General features: G+C 43.0%; 1 protein-coding gene across 5 annotated transcripts in view; it reads right to left on the bottom strand.

The window, feature by feature from the left end:
• Window positions 1-5,421: 5,421 nt before the first annotated feature.
• The window catches only part of MYO1B (myosin IB), a 148,390-nt gene continuing 138,919 nt past the window's right edge, over window positions 5,422-14,892 (bottom strand). For all 5 annotated transcript variants that reach the window (XM_082227779.1, XM_082227778.1, XM_082227780.1 and 2 more), the window contains 4 exons: window positions 14,384-14,516; window positions 13,544-13,696; window positions 12,292-12,419; window positions 5,422-7,082 (listed from right to left, as the gene is read on the bottom strand). In XM_082227779.1, coding sequence (XP_082083905.1) covers window positions 6,959-7,082; window positions 12,292-12,419; window positions 13,544-13,696; window positions 14,384-14,516 — 538 coding nt within the window. In that variant the 3' untranslated portion in view covers window positions 5,422-6,958. The remainder of the gene's footprint in view (window positions 7,083-12,291; window positions 12,420-13,543; window positions 13,697-14,383; window positions 14,517-14,892) is intronic.

Raw genomic sequence — 14,892 nt, 5'->3', positions numbered from 1 at the left:
ATACAGTTTGTCACAGGCTGTCTCGGGAGACTATCAACAATCAGTTTCAAACAAAAACCCAATGCCAAACATTTCTCTACTTGTGATGCAGAACATCTGGAGCAAGGGAACATGATTCCAAAAGATGCAGAGCAATGGGGTGACTATTTCTTGCTTCTGCCTACGCGTCTATTCACGTTCGTTCTCGACACGTAGAAAGCTGTTGGAAGTAGGCAAAATTGCTTTTGGGGGGGGGAGAAAAGAAGGAAACCCTCCTCCTCCCCCTGCATGAAAAAATGGGGTTTTGTCCCATTTGAGGATATTGCATATAATTTCCCCAATGACAGGATGCAGAATGTTTGAGCTGGAAAGAGCATGCCAGAATATAAACATACAATCTGTAAATCCCTAGAAAGCAGCATGTATGTGCCTCTTTGCTATGCCCCAGCTGCAGCTATTTGCTACGTGCTACTACAGTCTCTCTCGCCCAAGAAGAGGCTGGTTCTGGAAAAACACAGCAGCTAACGACATCTCCAAACAATTCTCTAAGATGCAATGGTTTTTATTCTACCTCTCCCGCTCTCCATTCCTGTTCTGTTTACTAGTTTCGCCCAACATGACAAATGACTTTTCTGTTGTGCTGTAGGATCACTAAACTGTTTTATTTTTCATGCTGGACTAATGAATTGCCAGGACCACCTTTCGGTGTTGGTGAAAAACAGCAGATTGTGGCATCATGTCAACATCCTACTTTTTAATTTCTGCCCTGCCTTTCTAATGCTGCGCATCACTCAATGTAGCTTATGGCAATTCAAATCATCATCATTATTATTTTTGCTATTAATTAAATTTATTTACCGCCCTATACTTACAGGTCTCGGGCAGTTCACAATATAAAACCACAATCCAATGACTTGCCCCCTTCCCAAACATTTTTAAAGGTCATTGGATGTCAATCAGCCCAAGGCCTGGTTACAGAGAAATGTTTTTGCCTGGCACATAAAGGTATATAATGAAAGCGCCAGGCGAACCTCCCTGGGCAGAGCATTCCACAAATGGGGAGCCACCACAGAAAAGGCCCTTTCTCGTGTTGCCACCCTCCAGGCCTCTTGGGCAAGAGGCACATGAAGATCAAATATTTTCATTAAAAACTGCAGGATCAAACAAACAAAACACATTGGCAGTTGGAACATAGACAAGCAAGGTTCAGATAAAACTTCTGCTTTAGAGTTTATATCATTTGTAGTAGGAGCATCACAGCTTCCTAAGAGCTAATTTCAGCAATCCCTGTTCTTCCAATTGCTTTCTGCGTACAATGATATTTCAGGAAGGATTTCTCTCGCTTTGCTTGCTCTTTAGCTTTTTCTGCCATTTGTTTGCAGTACTGAGTTCCGGAATGTCATCTCTCTCCCCCCCCCCCTTTCATCAACCATAGCTCACTAGAACCATGAATACATTTTCCAGTAAGATGAAGGTGTGACTGTGATATTTAAAATTAAGTGCATTTTCACTTCTTATATTACGTAACCTCCAATCAACTCTATGGTCTATCTATTTCATATACACATAAAAACAATTCTAGTTATTTCCAAAATGGTAAAATTATTCAAAATATAAGAAATGTGTAAGATATAACCAAAACTAATCTATACAAAACTGTGCCCCTCAATGGTCAGTGCAGTGATACCTAGAGTTAAGTACTTAATTTGTTCCGGAGGTCCGTTCTTAACCTGAAACTGTTCTTAACCTGAAGCACCACTTTAGCTAATGGGGCCTCCCGCGGTTGCCACGCCACCGCCGCACGATTTCTGTTCTCATCCTGAAGCTAAGTTCTTAACCAAGGTACTATTTCTGGGTTAGCGGAGTCTGTAACCTGAAGCGTATGTAACCCGAGGTACCACTGTACTGCATCCATCTGAGGTCTGAATTGCAGTAATCCAACCTCAAGTGTGTGTTACTTTATCATCATAAGGAATGACTGCAACTGGTGCATCAGCCTAAGTTGGGCAAAGCCATTCCTGACCCAGGTTGCTGCTCCAGGAGAACTTCCTAGATAACATTTGAATCCAACGCTTGCCACACTGGTCCTTTCCAGAGGAAAATGTTTATCTCATGTTACCTCGCCAAGCAAAATAGAAGCTGTGTGACAGACAGTTAATATATGCAGGGCTTTTTTTTTCAGCCAGAGCTCAGCTCCGGCGCCTCTCAGGTGGGCGCCATTGCCATGCTAAGAGAATAGAATAGAATAGAATAGAATAGAATAGAATAGAATAGAATAGAATAGAATAGAATCATAGCGTTGGAAGAGACCACAAGGGCCATCGCGTCCAACCCCCTGCCAAGCAGGAAACACCACCAGAGCACTCCTGACATATGGTTGTCAAGCCTCTGCTTAAAGACCTCCAAAAAAGGAGACTCCACCACACTCCTTGGCAGCAAATTCCACTGTCAAACAGCTCTTACTGTCAGGAAGTTCTTCCTAATGTTTAGGTGGAATCTTCTTTCTTGTAGTTTGGATCCATTGCTCCGTGTCCGCTTCTCTGGAGCAGCAGAAAACAACCTTTCTCCCTCCTCTATGTGACATCCTTTTATATATTTGAACATGGCTATCATATCACCCCTTAACCTCCTCTTCTCCAGGCTAAACATGCCCAGCTCCCTTAGCCGCTCCTCATAAGGCATCGTTTCCAGGCCTTTGACCATTTTGGTTGCCCTCCTCTAGACACGTTCCAGTTTGTCAGTGTCCTTCTTGAACTGTGGTGCCCAGAACTGAGAGAACAAGGGAGAAGTTTCATGCTGAGTTCTAGCACCTCTTTTTCTAGAAAGGTAGCACTGAGTGTATGCATGACTTTAGCCATGTCTTCCAGAATGCCAAGCCTGAGCTGTGTTGCACCCTCCCTCCAAAAAAAGGGGGGAGGAGCACAAAGCGCACTATCTGCACTAAATTCTAAGGTTTTGCACGTCTCATCAGCAGTTGGATTGTCGATAAGGACGGAAATCTGGATCTTAAGCCCAGCTCATAGGGATGGAAATGGTAGATTGAAACAGAAGAAAAATGGCATGTGCTTAATGAGATTCAGATGGGAGAAGGACAGAGCAACACTTGAATCTTGAACAATTAAGCTTCCAAACTTTACCACTCCTGAGTTTCACAATCAATGCAAAAACTGCATTTCTCCCACCAATCTCTACAGAGGTGGGGGAATGGAGGAACGCATAAAGTACAATCTCCCTCTGTGGAGCCATGTTTTCCTTTTGCCAAACTCCCCTATGCTCATCACTTCGGAGAGTGCGCTGCAGCAAAAGCCACACATCAAAAGAAAGCTTTTGACCATAACTGGTGGGCTGATCTGCAAAATCCGCCTTGGTGACAGCCAGAAGCAGCCCTCCACTGACTTTTCCCAACCGAGTCACAGAGGGTAGCTGAGGTCAGTAAGCAAAGAGCCGTGTAGCTGTAGCCTTCCTTGCCATGTTAAAATATAAGGGAGGGGATGAGAGTGGGCTGTAAAATTCCCCAGTGGTCCATTCTCTTTCCCAGCCCTTAACATTCCACGCTCAGAGGCTTAAAACAGATGCGAGAAGCAGCAGAGAAATGAAGCCTGCAAACTCCATGGATTATCCACTGGTGCTCACGGGTTCTGAACAGGAAGCATCTTGTAAAGAGACAATGCCTCTCTAAGGAACTTGGGTGGGTCTCTTAATAAGGATGGCTAGACTTTCCCACTAAAGACAGGATTATTAAAAACATAGAGAGGAAATGGAAGTTGAAGAAAGGATAGTCCTCTATCTCATTTTAGGTTTCTTCCTCCAGAGAGAAAACCACTGGGTTGCTCCGGTCTGGTTTTCGCTTTGTTTTTTTAACACGGTCTGCAACATGTCCCCCCCTGCAATGTTCTTGTGGACTGCATTCTGCTCTTTTCCACGAGGGCCAAATGACATCTGTTCACTTCCAGCAGGGAGATATTACTCTCCATCTCCATGCCAGCTCTTTATCTGTGGTGGTCGAGGCAGCAGGTCAAATGTTGTCCTCACTGTAGCAGCTACGGCTGGGCAATATCCGGTTTTCAACATTGAAATATATATCGCCAGCTGAACATCACAATATATCAATATGTCTGAAATGAGAATGGAGCTCTGTACAGGCATTGGCTGGCTTCACGGTTTTCTCTACATAGTGATTTTTGCGTAAAACACACACGCCCATGACTTGCGATATATTGCCAGGTCCAAAACGATGAAACCAATTATCATGATATGGACTTCAAGCTGGTTTTGGACAATATATTGATAGATCGCCTAGCCCTAGTAGCCAGATCCCCTGAATTTTAATGGTGTTTTACTTTCCCCACATGAATTACCATATTTTTTGCACCATAACACTCACTTTTTTCCTCCTAAAAAGTAAGGGGAAATGTCTGTGCGTGTTATGGAGGGAATGCCTATGGGTGGCATGCCTATGGATTTTCCTCCTCTAAAAACTACGTGCGTGTTATGGTCGGGTGCGTGTTATAGAGCGAAAAATACGGTACAGTGGTGCCCCGCAAGACGAATGCCTCGCAATACAAAAAACTCGCTAGACGAAAGTTTTTTCCGTTCGCGATTTGCCTCGCAAGGCGAATTTCCCCTATGGGCTTGCTTCGCAAGACGAAAACGTCTCGCGACTTTTTTTCTTTGACTAAAAACAAAGACATGTTTTGTTTATAAAGTTAATTTATTTTCCCTTAAATTTTTGAACTGTTCTTTACAGTATGTGTGACTTTAAAGAGCAGTTAATAAACTGTTGTTGTACCAAATTTGGCTTTGTTTGGACTTTTTTTGACCATAGGAACGCATTAATTGATTTTCAATGCATTCCTATGGGATTTCGTGCTTCGCAAGACGAAAAATTCGCTAGACGACAAAAATTGCGGAACGAATTAATTTCGTCTTGCGGGGCACCACTGTAATCATACCTGCCCACCCACTTATATGGGGATAAAGGGGTTCATTTTGGGGGCACTACTGGGCTGGGAGTTAGGCCTGTTTCCTGCTGACCCCAGCCACGGAGAAGCCAACCTGTGTGGTCCTCTGCCTCTTCATCTGAATAGCATCATTAGGTTCCATGGCCACACAAATATGCAGAGATGTTGGGATCGCATTCAGCTCCATATATCGGAAGAATCCTCTTAGTTCAGATGGTGAAGCTACTATTTAATATGAGCTGTGTAAGTTTGGGTTTTCTTGAAGCAGCAGCTCAAGTGGTTAAAATCTCTTCTGAATCCACTTCATCAAAGATCAAATGGGATGGAAATACAGATGCAGAAAGATTTCTATTTAAGAAATGCATCGGGGGGATCTATATTATCAATAGATCTGCTGTCGTTAATTCTTCTACTCTGCACTCTTAAAAAAAGTACGTATTTGATGGCTGATAAATAACCCAAGGCCAAACACAACAAGCCATTGCTTCAAAGCTTCTCTTTATTTATACTTGGGTTTGTGTTTTTTGCATTGCACATCTTGTGCAGAAAGCTTTCCTTGATGGCAAGTTCTTGCATCAGTCTGAGAATACAATAGATCTAAAACCATCCTTACATCAACAAGTCAAACAGTCACATTCAACAATCTCTTTTAGCTAACTTCTGTCTAAACACTGTAAAACGATACTCCATAAATCAATGCGTTCCGCTAATTCTCCTGGTTTATACAAGGCTTTAAGCTGCAATCTCCATTCAGGAAGTTTAGAATGCAGTTCTTGATTGTAAAGTGTTTCTGTGCACACATTACATATCAGGCACACAAACTTATATAAAACTGGTTGAAATACAAAAATATGGTTATCACAAGAGTACCAAACAGCACAGAATTAAAACAATTATTTATCATTAATATCAAATTTATGTACATCATACCTCCCCACCGAAATGATTTCCCCTTCTTCCAAAGTGATAACGTCAACATTAAGATAGAACTAGCCTAACTTAAGTCCTCACAACAAATACGCAGGATCGCTCCTCTTTTATTACCCACAGAAGTTATTATAAATAATTTTCACAAGTTGTATGAATGCTTTATTGCACATTGTACAGCACGCATGCCAACATCTGGGGGAGAGAGAGAGAAAATTCCTCTATCCCTTCATTTGACACGTAGTGTAAAATACCTTGCCCTCTTGTTTCCCCATGCAAACAACTGCTTTTAAGGAGTTTTAAACATTGAAGGGTCCTTTTAAAGAGGGGTGGGAGACCCCATAGAGAACAAAAGAGATGCCTTGCGCTGTTGTGTGGCTATTGTTAACCGTTTAACGCACTTCTTGCCTCTTTAAATGGACTCATTTCTGCTTCCTAGTCTTACAAAGTCATTAAAAGCTGACAATTAAAAAGTCTGAAGCAGAATGCCACCCGCACTGTAAATAAAACAAAACAAAAAACCATATGCAGCTGCTACATATGCAGTCGTACATTCCTTCTGCTTTGCAGAATTAGGGTTTCCTGCCCCACATATTCCATTAAAGATCAAATTACTTGGTGCTTTGTGCTGTTTGCAATTAACAAGGTAGCTGCAGCAGCCCCAGAATTTTGCCAGACTCTCCCGTCCTGGTTTATGATTAACCCTTTGGACTGAGCTCTGCCACAGAATAGGGTTGGGAGGAAATGGGTCTATATAGCCTGCTGTGAAGGATTCTGCTCTAAAGAATAAATATGAGGAATGGGGCATGAAAGCGTACAGGGTTTACGATATGCGGCGTTAAAAAGTAAGGCATGACCACAGAAATTATATGCGACAAGGCATCCTTCTGTTTATAATATGCTATCAGCACACAAAGCCTGTATATAAAAATCAACCAAAAGCTGTAACAACTAAACAAAAAGGGGTGGTGGTCAATAAGTTAGTCGCACCTTTTAGCAGACTGCCCCTCCCTCAAATCCCACCCCACCCCCCTGCCAAATGAGTAAAATTGCACCATTACGGAGAATTGTAGGGAGAGTGCGTGCATAAATTAAGGTACAGCAACTTCGAGAAGCCGGTTGTTTTTTCGCTTGCAAGTGGGCACGTTGCCGTTCTTCTGGTTGCCCCGCACAAACTTGACGCACACTTTGTCTTGTCTGAACTGAACGAGGAACCTAGGAGGTGAAAAAAACACAGGTTTCAGTTTGGTATGGCGTTCGTCCCAGTTGGCTGCAGCAGCAAGGAGAAAGAAAAAGAAGTTTAAGCACATCACAAGCCCTCTTTATATTAGCAATAAAATAGAAGGTGATTATCTCACGTTAATCATACTTGGAGAAGACATGCTAAAATCAATGGACCTGAATATGGCCAGTGTTGGATATTCCTACCCAGTAATTCACTGCAAATCTACTCTCCCCTCCTGCTACCCTTGATTTTTGCTTATCTTCCATAGTGCTAAGTGAGTAAACCACCTCCAAAATTTGCTTATACCAGGCAGTGAGGAAGGTTGTACATTCTGTTAACGGGTTATTAACAGGTTGCAAATGCCAGATACTTTTGTTTGCTTTTTTTAAAAAAACAAAGTTTTACTGGTTTTTAAACAAATACAAAATGTTTGCTTTTTTAAAAAAAATAGAAATATTACTGTTGAGGGCAGACATGAAGAATGTCCAGGTTTTCTATCTCGGGTATCAGACCAAGTAACTTTTAAAAAGCAAATACTAGGGCTGCTATATGATTAAAGAAATCTTTATATTTTGAGAGTTGTTTTGGACCAACTGAAGTTTCCAAATCATCTGCAAGGGCAGCCCCACATAGAGTGTGTTGCAATAATCCAATCTGGAAAGTTGCCAGAGCACGGAGTACAGAGGAAAGTAAAGATAGTGGGGAAAACCCTGGCTGACACACTTACTGTGTTGCCCTTCAGCACTTAGCGTGCTTTTACAAAAATAAAATCAAAATGCAGGCACTGGAATAAATACAAAATGTCACAATTTGGCTTTACGTTCAAGATTGGCTCAATATGGTGTGCCGGAAATTCTACTGCTGGCTGAAACAATCACAAAATGATTTTCAGCTGTATCCCAGCCTCCAGCACATTGAGTACAGATATATTTATTCCCTGCCACACTTGACGCGAGGAAATACAGTGGGGCCCCGCAAGACGAATGCCTCGCAAGACGAAAGGGTTTTGCATTTTTTGAGTCGCTTCGCAAGACGAATTTCCCTATGGGCTTGCTTCGCAAGACGAAACGTCTTGTGAGTTCTTGCGAGTTTGGCTTCCACATGAGTCTAACCACCCACAGAGATCCATAAAAAAAGTATTCCTACGTATATGCTTACTATTTCCATGTAAGGTAAAGTTAAAGGGACCCCTGACCACTAGGTCCAGTTGTGACCGACTCTGGGGTTGCGACTCTCATCTCACTTTATTGGCCGAGGGAGCGGCGTACAGCTTCCGGGTCATGTGGCCAGCATGACTAAGCCGCTTCTGGCGAACCAGAGCAGCGCACAGAAATGCCGTTTACCTTCCCGCCGGAGCGGTACCTATTTATCCACTTGCACTTTGACGTACTTTCGAACTGCTAGGTTGGCAGGAGCAGGGACCGAGAAACAGGAGCTCACCCCGTCGCAGGGATTCGAACTGCCGACCTTGTGATCAGCAAGTCCTAGGCTCTGTGGTTTAACCCACAGCGCCACCCGCGTCCCATGTAGCTCCAATGTAATTTCCAAAGCCTGATCCCTTCTTCCTATCCATTTCAACCCTCCTCCTTTCTAGCTGCTCCCATCAGAATGTCCCTCTCCCTTGCTGCTGATAGACTGAATGGTTCTTTGCTCGACACACCAGGCCCTGTCCTACAAAAGTAACAACCATGGACACAATTCAGCCAAAATTAATCACTTTTTAGACCACATTTACTGCAACGAGGAAGCAAGGCATGTGTCCAACCCTCTCCAGTTGAAATCAACGGTTTAACTTTGGGTCGGCGGTGCCTTGCTTTTCAAACAACATTCTGATACATCCTTGTTGCATGTAAGGAATGTTCTTCAAGGCAAACTGCACAATCACATATGGAGGGTTCTCTCAGCCATTGGAAAGGCTTCGTTAAAAATAATAAGGTAAAATCAAGCTTCTAAGAAACATCTTGGTCGGGTAGGGTAGAACTGGCTACATCTGGACCCTGGCTCCCACATATCTGCTGTATGATAATTTATGGCTTATCTGAATCCATTTAATATCTAAAACCCCTCATTTTCATATTATTCAGCTTTTCACAGTGACCACGTTATTTCCTACTCAGCCCTGTCCAAGTTGTGTAACTGAATTCTTGGACACCCCCCACCCCACTCTTGGCTTTCCTACGTCCAAATGGCTAGGCTAAATTCCCAGTAGCTTGCAAACCATTAGTTTAAGTGTTACTGAATATTCCCCTCCTCCACATTCAGTACAGCAGCTCCAGAAACAAGAAAGATAAACATCATAGCACCATTTAGCGCTGACAGATCCCATTGGTAACAAAGCAGGAAAGCACGCCACCTTTTAGAATAGGCAGTCTCTCTTTCCAGCATTTTATCTTAAGCGAGGTTTCCAACAGGGATTTAGCACACTTCAAAAGGATTTTTGCCTTCAACCAGAAGCCACAAATCAAACTAACTGCAGAGCTCCTGGGACGAAGGAGCCTGAACTTTTCAGAGCTTCTACAGAGTACATCTTTCCACCTACCCAGTTGGGAGTCCCCGATGAGCCATTAGCCCAGAACTCCCATCCACTCACTCCCTTCCCCTAAAACCTTCTGGCAAAAGTGGTCAGCCATTTAGAGTACAGAGCCCCATCCATCATTGGTGATGGATTGCATCTCTTTCTCTCTCTCTCCCCCTCAACTAAATCACATCTTTAAAACTTAAAAAAAGCACTGTAACATGTAATCCACTTTAGATGGATTACAATCGTGAAAGGCAGGAGAGGAATAACTGATTAAATAGATACATAAATGGCACGTCAGCCAGCGACTGGAAAACTGTGGCTAATGGTCAGCAGGGTTACACCAATCCTGTCCCAAACACCAGTTAACTACATAAAGTCCTAGTGAGCAATGTTTATTCATATTTTCATCACGCTCCATCTTCTGAAAGCCTGCAAGGAAAGGACCACAACAAATAATGATGCATAGAAGAAGGTCGACAGTTGCTCTAAGCCAGTGTTTCCAAAACTTGGGTCTCTGGTTGTTTTTGGAACACAGTCGTACCTTAGTTGTCCGTTCGACTTCCAAAAATGTTCGCAAACCAAGGCGCGGCTTCCGATTGCCTGCAGGAGCTTCCTGCACCCAATCGGAAGCCACATTGGATGTTCGGCTTCCAAAGAACGTTTGCAAACCGGAACACTCACTTCCGGGTTGGCGGCGTTCGGGAGCCAAAACGTTTGACAACCAAGTCATTCGACAACCAAGGTACGACTGTACAGTTCCAATTATCCTTGACCACTGGTCCTGCTAGCTATGGGTGGTGGGAGTTGTTACGCAGCTGTAAGCCAATGTAGAGAAACCTAACACACCTTCCTCATCTGTTGGTGGCTGATGGCCCCCAGCTCATAAAAGCTGCCTTACACAAAGTCGAATCATTGGTCTGTTCACTTCAGTATTGCCTACGCTAAGTTCTCCAGGGAATCATGGTAGGAATATTTCCCAGCCCTACCCAGAGAGGCTGGGGATTGGACCCGGGACATTCTGCAAGCAAAAGCACATGGTCTGTCCCTGAGCTGCAGTGCCCCACAACTAATATTCTGAGCTCCAATGTACCATCACCTTTCATGCAGTTTCTAGAGGCAGAGCAGTAGTCCCAATTAAAGGTGTTAAGCACTGCTCCTCAGTTTCTTTTCAATCCCTCTGCCCCAAAGGGACACCTGGTAATACACACCTGGTAATACAGTCGTACCTTGGAAGTTGAACAGAATCTGTTTCGGAAGTCCGTTTGACTTCCAAAACGTTCAGAAACCAAAGCGCGGCTTCCAATTGGCTGCAGGAAGCTTGTGCAGTCAATCAGAAGTCGTGGAAGCCCCATTGGACGTTTGGCTTCCAAAAACAGCTCGCAAACTGGAACAATCACTGGAACTGGAACGTTTGCAGCGTTCAGGAGCCGAAACGTTTGAGAACTAAGCTGTTCGAAAAACCAAGGTACAACAAACACGTCATTGCTAGACTAAAGGAGCAACATACAAGCACAACCATAATTGCGTTTGAAGACCATAAGCTCACATGCTCCCTGCGAGTCCTGTATACCTCCTTTTCGATGCTTTGTAGAACTAGCAGTCCCCCTACCTACACAAATGCGAACACAAGTAGTTGCACACTAGGGATTACCATAGTCTGGCCTTGTTTGCATCATTAGGAAACAGACCTGCAGGGTTACATCACGTAAGTGAAATTGCTTTAAGCAGACTCATCCAGTGTGCTAAATATTTACCAAGCACACACATATTTAATTTTGTTCAAGTCTGGCACCTTTGGAAACAAAGGCTATCGACAATTATGGTTTACTAGTAGATTAAATGCATTTTCCCCTCCTATTACATAAAAAAGGGCTCCAAAACACCATCTGTGCTGACAATTCAGTTTACGCCAAAAATAAGTCATCTGAAAATTCACAAGTCTCCCTTTCTTCCAGACCCTCCTGCGAGCAAGTAATTCTATAGCAATAAACGGGTGAGAAAGTAATGGAATGCATAAGACCCCCGTTTTACAAGAACACACACCAAGATTACTAGGGGACTCTGATTTTATCGCCTCTTATTCAAAGGAAGAGTAAGAAAACTGCTCATGCCGTGGAATCAATTATGTTCCACACATTACTAAGTGCCAGTCAAATTGTCAAGATGAAGCTGGGGCTAAGAAATAACTCTTGAAAAGACTGTTTTAAAAGCATAAATGTGCGTCTCTCCTCAAATAGCAGAGAGAGACCCAAAGATCCAAATCATATAACCAGATGGGCCATTGACCCATGTCATGTGGGCAGGCTTTGAATATTGTTAGGGAACAATGCTGGATAAGGCAGCAAAGGGATAAATGAAGTTCTTTTTGAAAACTATCTTAGTGTAGGGAGGAGTCCTAACACCGGCTTCCCAGACTTACAACTGTAGTCAGGCAGGTTGGGGAAATGGAGAGCAGTGTGTGGCCGCTTCTGTGGTGGCCCCCTCGCTAAACAGTTTCAAGGCTGTTGCTTCCACATGCTTTCCCTGTCTCTCCATGGTGGTTTGTTTCTCATCAGCCTTCCTATTTTTAACCTTCAGTTTGTTTTCATATTATTAAATCAGTTTCAATCTTTTCATTTAGAGTCATTTCGATTTCTCCCAGCAGAAGCTGTTTAAAGTGGGCAAGTGCCAAGACGTACTCATCAGATATTTCAATGTTGAGCTTCTGCTTGGTTTGGCTGAGCGTGGTGCGGTAAAGCTTCGTGGCCATTTCAATCAGGTGATCGCTGCTGAACAGGAAGTCCCCTTTCCCAGCTGCTCCAGATCCCTGGGACAGAAAAGGAAACTCACACATTATTATTTGATCCAAATTCAAACAGGGATTATCCGCACTTAGCTTTTCTCCCAGCTTTAGAGCTCTGTTTCCTGGCACTATTTTTTCCTGCCCCGGAGCTTTCCTGAAAACCAGCTCTTTGCAGCTGATTTGGAGCAAACAGCAATCCTTGGAACACCTGAATTGCTGTTTGCTGCGCTTCAGCTTTAGAGAGCAGGTTTTCACAGGGAAAGTGAGTGGGGGGAAAGAGCACTCGAACAAGGAACTTTAAAGTGTGGAGTTGTGCCTGGAAAGCATAGGGCAAAGGATAAGTGTGGATAACCCCGTAGCATTTTTTTCTGTTATCAGCAGCCCAATTAACCAAAGCCCAGTACTGGAAACAATCTATTGAAATCCCAATTGAAGTTTGGCTGAATAATATTTGGAATGCGTCTTACTCTGCACAGAAGGCACTTCAAGGAAGTACATTTTTGGTGAAATGTGCTTTGCTTCTTTTCCTTTACAAATGAGACGAATACTTTTATTCTGCCCACAACACAAGGATCCCTGTGGACAGCATTTTAAAATTTATGATACACAGATAAACTTATTATGTACTACAGTGGAACCTCGGTTTTCAAACGTCTCAACTGCCAAATGTTTCGGAAGCCGAACGCCGAAAACCTGGAAGTGAATGCTTCTGTTTTTGAAGGCGCCTTGGAAGTTGAACAGCTTTTGCAGCGCGTTTTTCCATTTTCACCATTCACTTTGCTGACAGCACTTTGATTTTTGGTTTTTGAACATTTCAGAAGTCGAACAGAGTTCCGGAACAGATTACGTTCGAAAACAGAGGTTCCACTGTACGTACTATATACGAAACTTTAGAGGAATGTACCACTGGACAAGTTATTGTTGCTATATGTTGTTCTAATGGGGGGGGGGATAGGTAAGGGGCTGAAAGTATAGTAAACTCATAGTTGAGGGTGCCAGTTCAAAGGAAACATCACTGCACATACAGTGTGCAGATAGCGGGATAGCAGAAAATTCCCCATTTTATTCTGTATAGGCTGTGATTTACTACCATCACGAGTTTTGAATTATGAAGCGTTTGCTCATATTATACAGGATTTCATACCCACCTCTTTGAGATGCACAGCAAAGAAGCCATCATTCTGGGAGCTCATGGATACCTTAGTGACGTCCCCTAGAGGAACCTCTGATTTGATATGCCCTGATTTCTGATCGGCAAGCAGCACGTTGTTTTTTGTGAGCAAGAAAATCCTAGCGGTGCACTGAGGAAGAACGACAGGGATTATTCACGGGGCTAATACATAGGGGTAGCTATTAAAGAAGCAATGCAACAAGGTCTGGCTTGTACAGTGGTACCTCGGGTTAAGTACTTAATTTGTTCTGGAGGTCTGTTCTTAACCTGAAACTGTTCTTAACCTGAAGCACCACTTTAGCTAATGGGGCCTCCTGCTGCCGCTGCTGCACGATTTCTGTTCTCATCCTGAAGCAAAGTTCTTAACCTGAGGTAATATTTCTGGGTTAGTGGAGTCTGTAACCTGAAGCGTATGTAACCTGAAGTGTATGTAACCCAAGGTACCACTGTACCAAGATTTTTCAAGTCTACGTGATAAAAGTAGCAGCCATTTTGGTTCAGTGGCGAAAGGGCCACCCTTTCCAAATGAATTAGCAATCTTGAAATGGGGGAATGAATTAAAAAATGGCTACTGAAATGGGAATAAGGATCTAGTTAACTAGGGACAGGATAAGTCACAAGTCTCGCTTTGAACATTTCATCACGATTGGGAATAGCTATTCTAAAATAAGGCAAACTAGAATCAAGGACCCTTAGCACTGGGGATATTAAGAGCAAAAAAAAATTGCTTTTGCTTTACACAGTAATAAGCTTATGTAAAATAAGTCAAAGGGAACAAAAAGTGAATCTCATTGGGTATAACTTTTTTTTTTTTTACCTTTCCATTTGCTCTGTTGATTTTGTTTACTACTTCAGCAATGATGATTTTTTCCTCCACGGCATCTTTTAGTTTCTTATACTTGGGGTTTTTGCTGATTTCGAGGTAAGCCCCTTGGAAAGGCTGCCCAACACTGGAGGGAGACAAGAGAAAGAAAGAGATGAAGAAAGCTCATAAAATGGCTCCATTGGCACGCCTTTAGTCAAGCTTGTAAACAGCTACCTGCCTGGCGATTAATGAAATTTCTATACTGCCCTTCATCCGGGAATCAGCAGGCGATTTACAATATAAAAGCAGAAAAATATCTAACACAGTAACAAAGAAAAACAATACACCCCACCACCACCCCCAAGTTTTAAAGGTCATAGATTGTTTAATTGTCCAGTAATTACCCAGTAATTATCAAAAGGCTTGGGAGAAGGGGAATGTTTTTACCTGACACCTAAAGACATGACACCTAAAGACACGCTCTGGTCAGACCTCACCTGGAGTACTGTGTCCAGTTCTGG

This window comes from Podarcis vaucheri (assembly GCF_965113315.1).
Source record: "Podarcis vaucheri genome assembly, chromosome: 1".
Classification (NCBI taxonomy): domain Eukaryota; kingdom Metazoa; phylum Chordata; class Lepidosauria; order Squamata; family Lacertidae; genus Podarcis; species Podarcis vaucheri.
The sequence above is the reverse complement of the archived record's forward strand: the minus strand, read 5'-3'. Positions and strand labels throughout refer to the sequence as shown.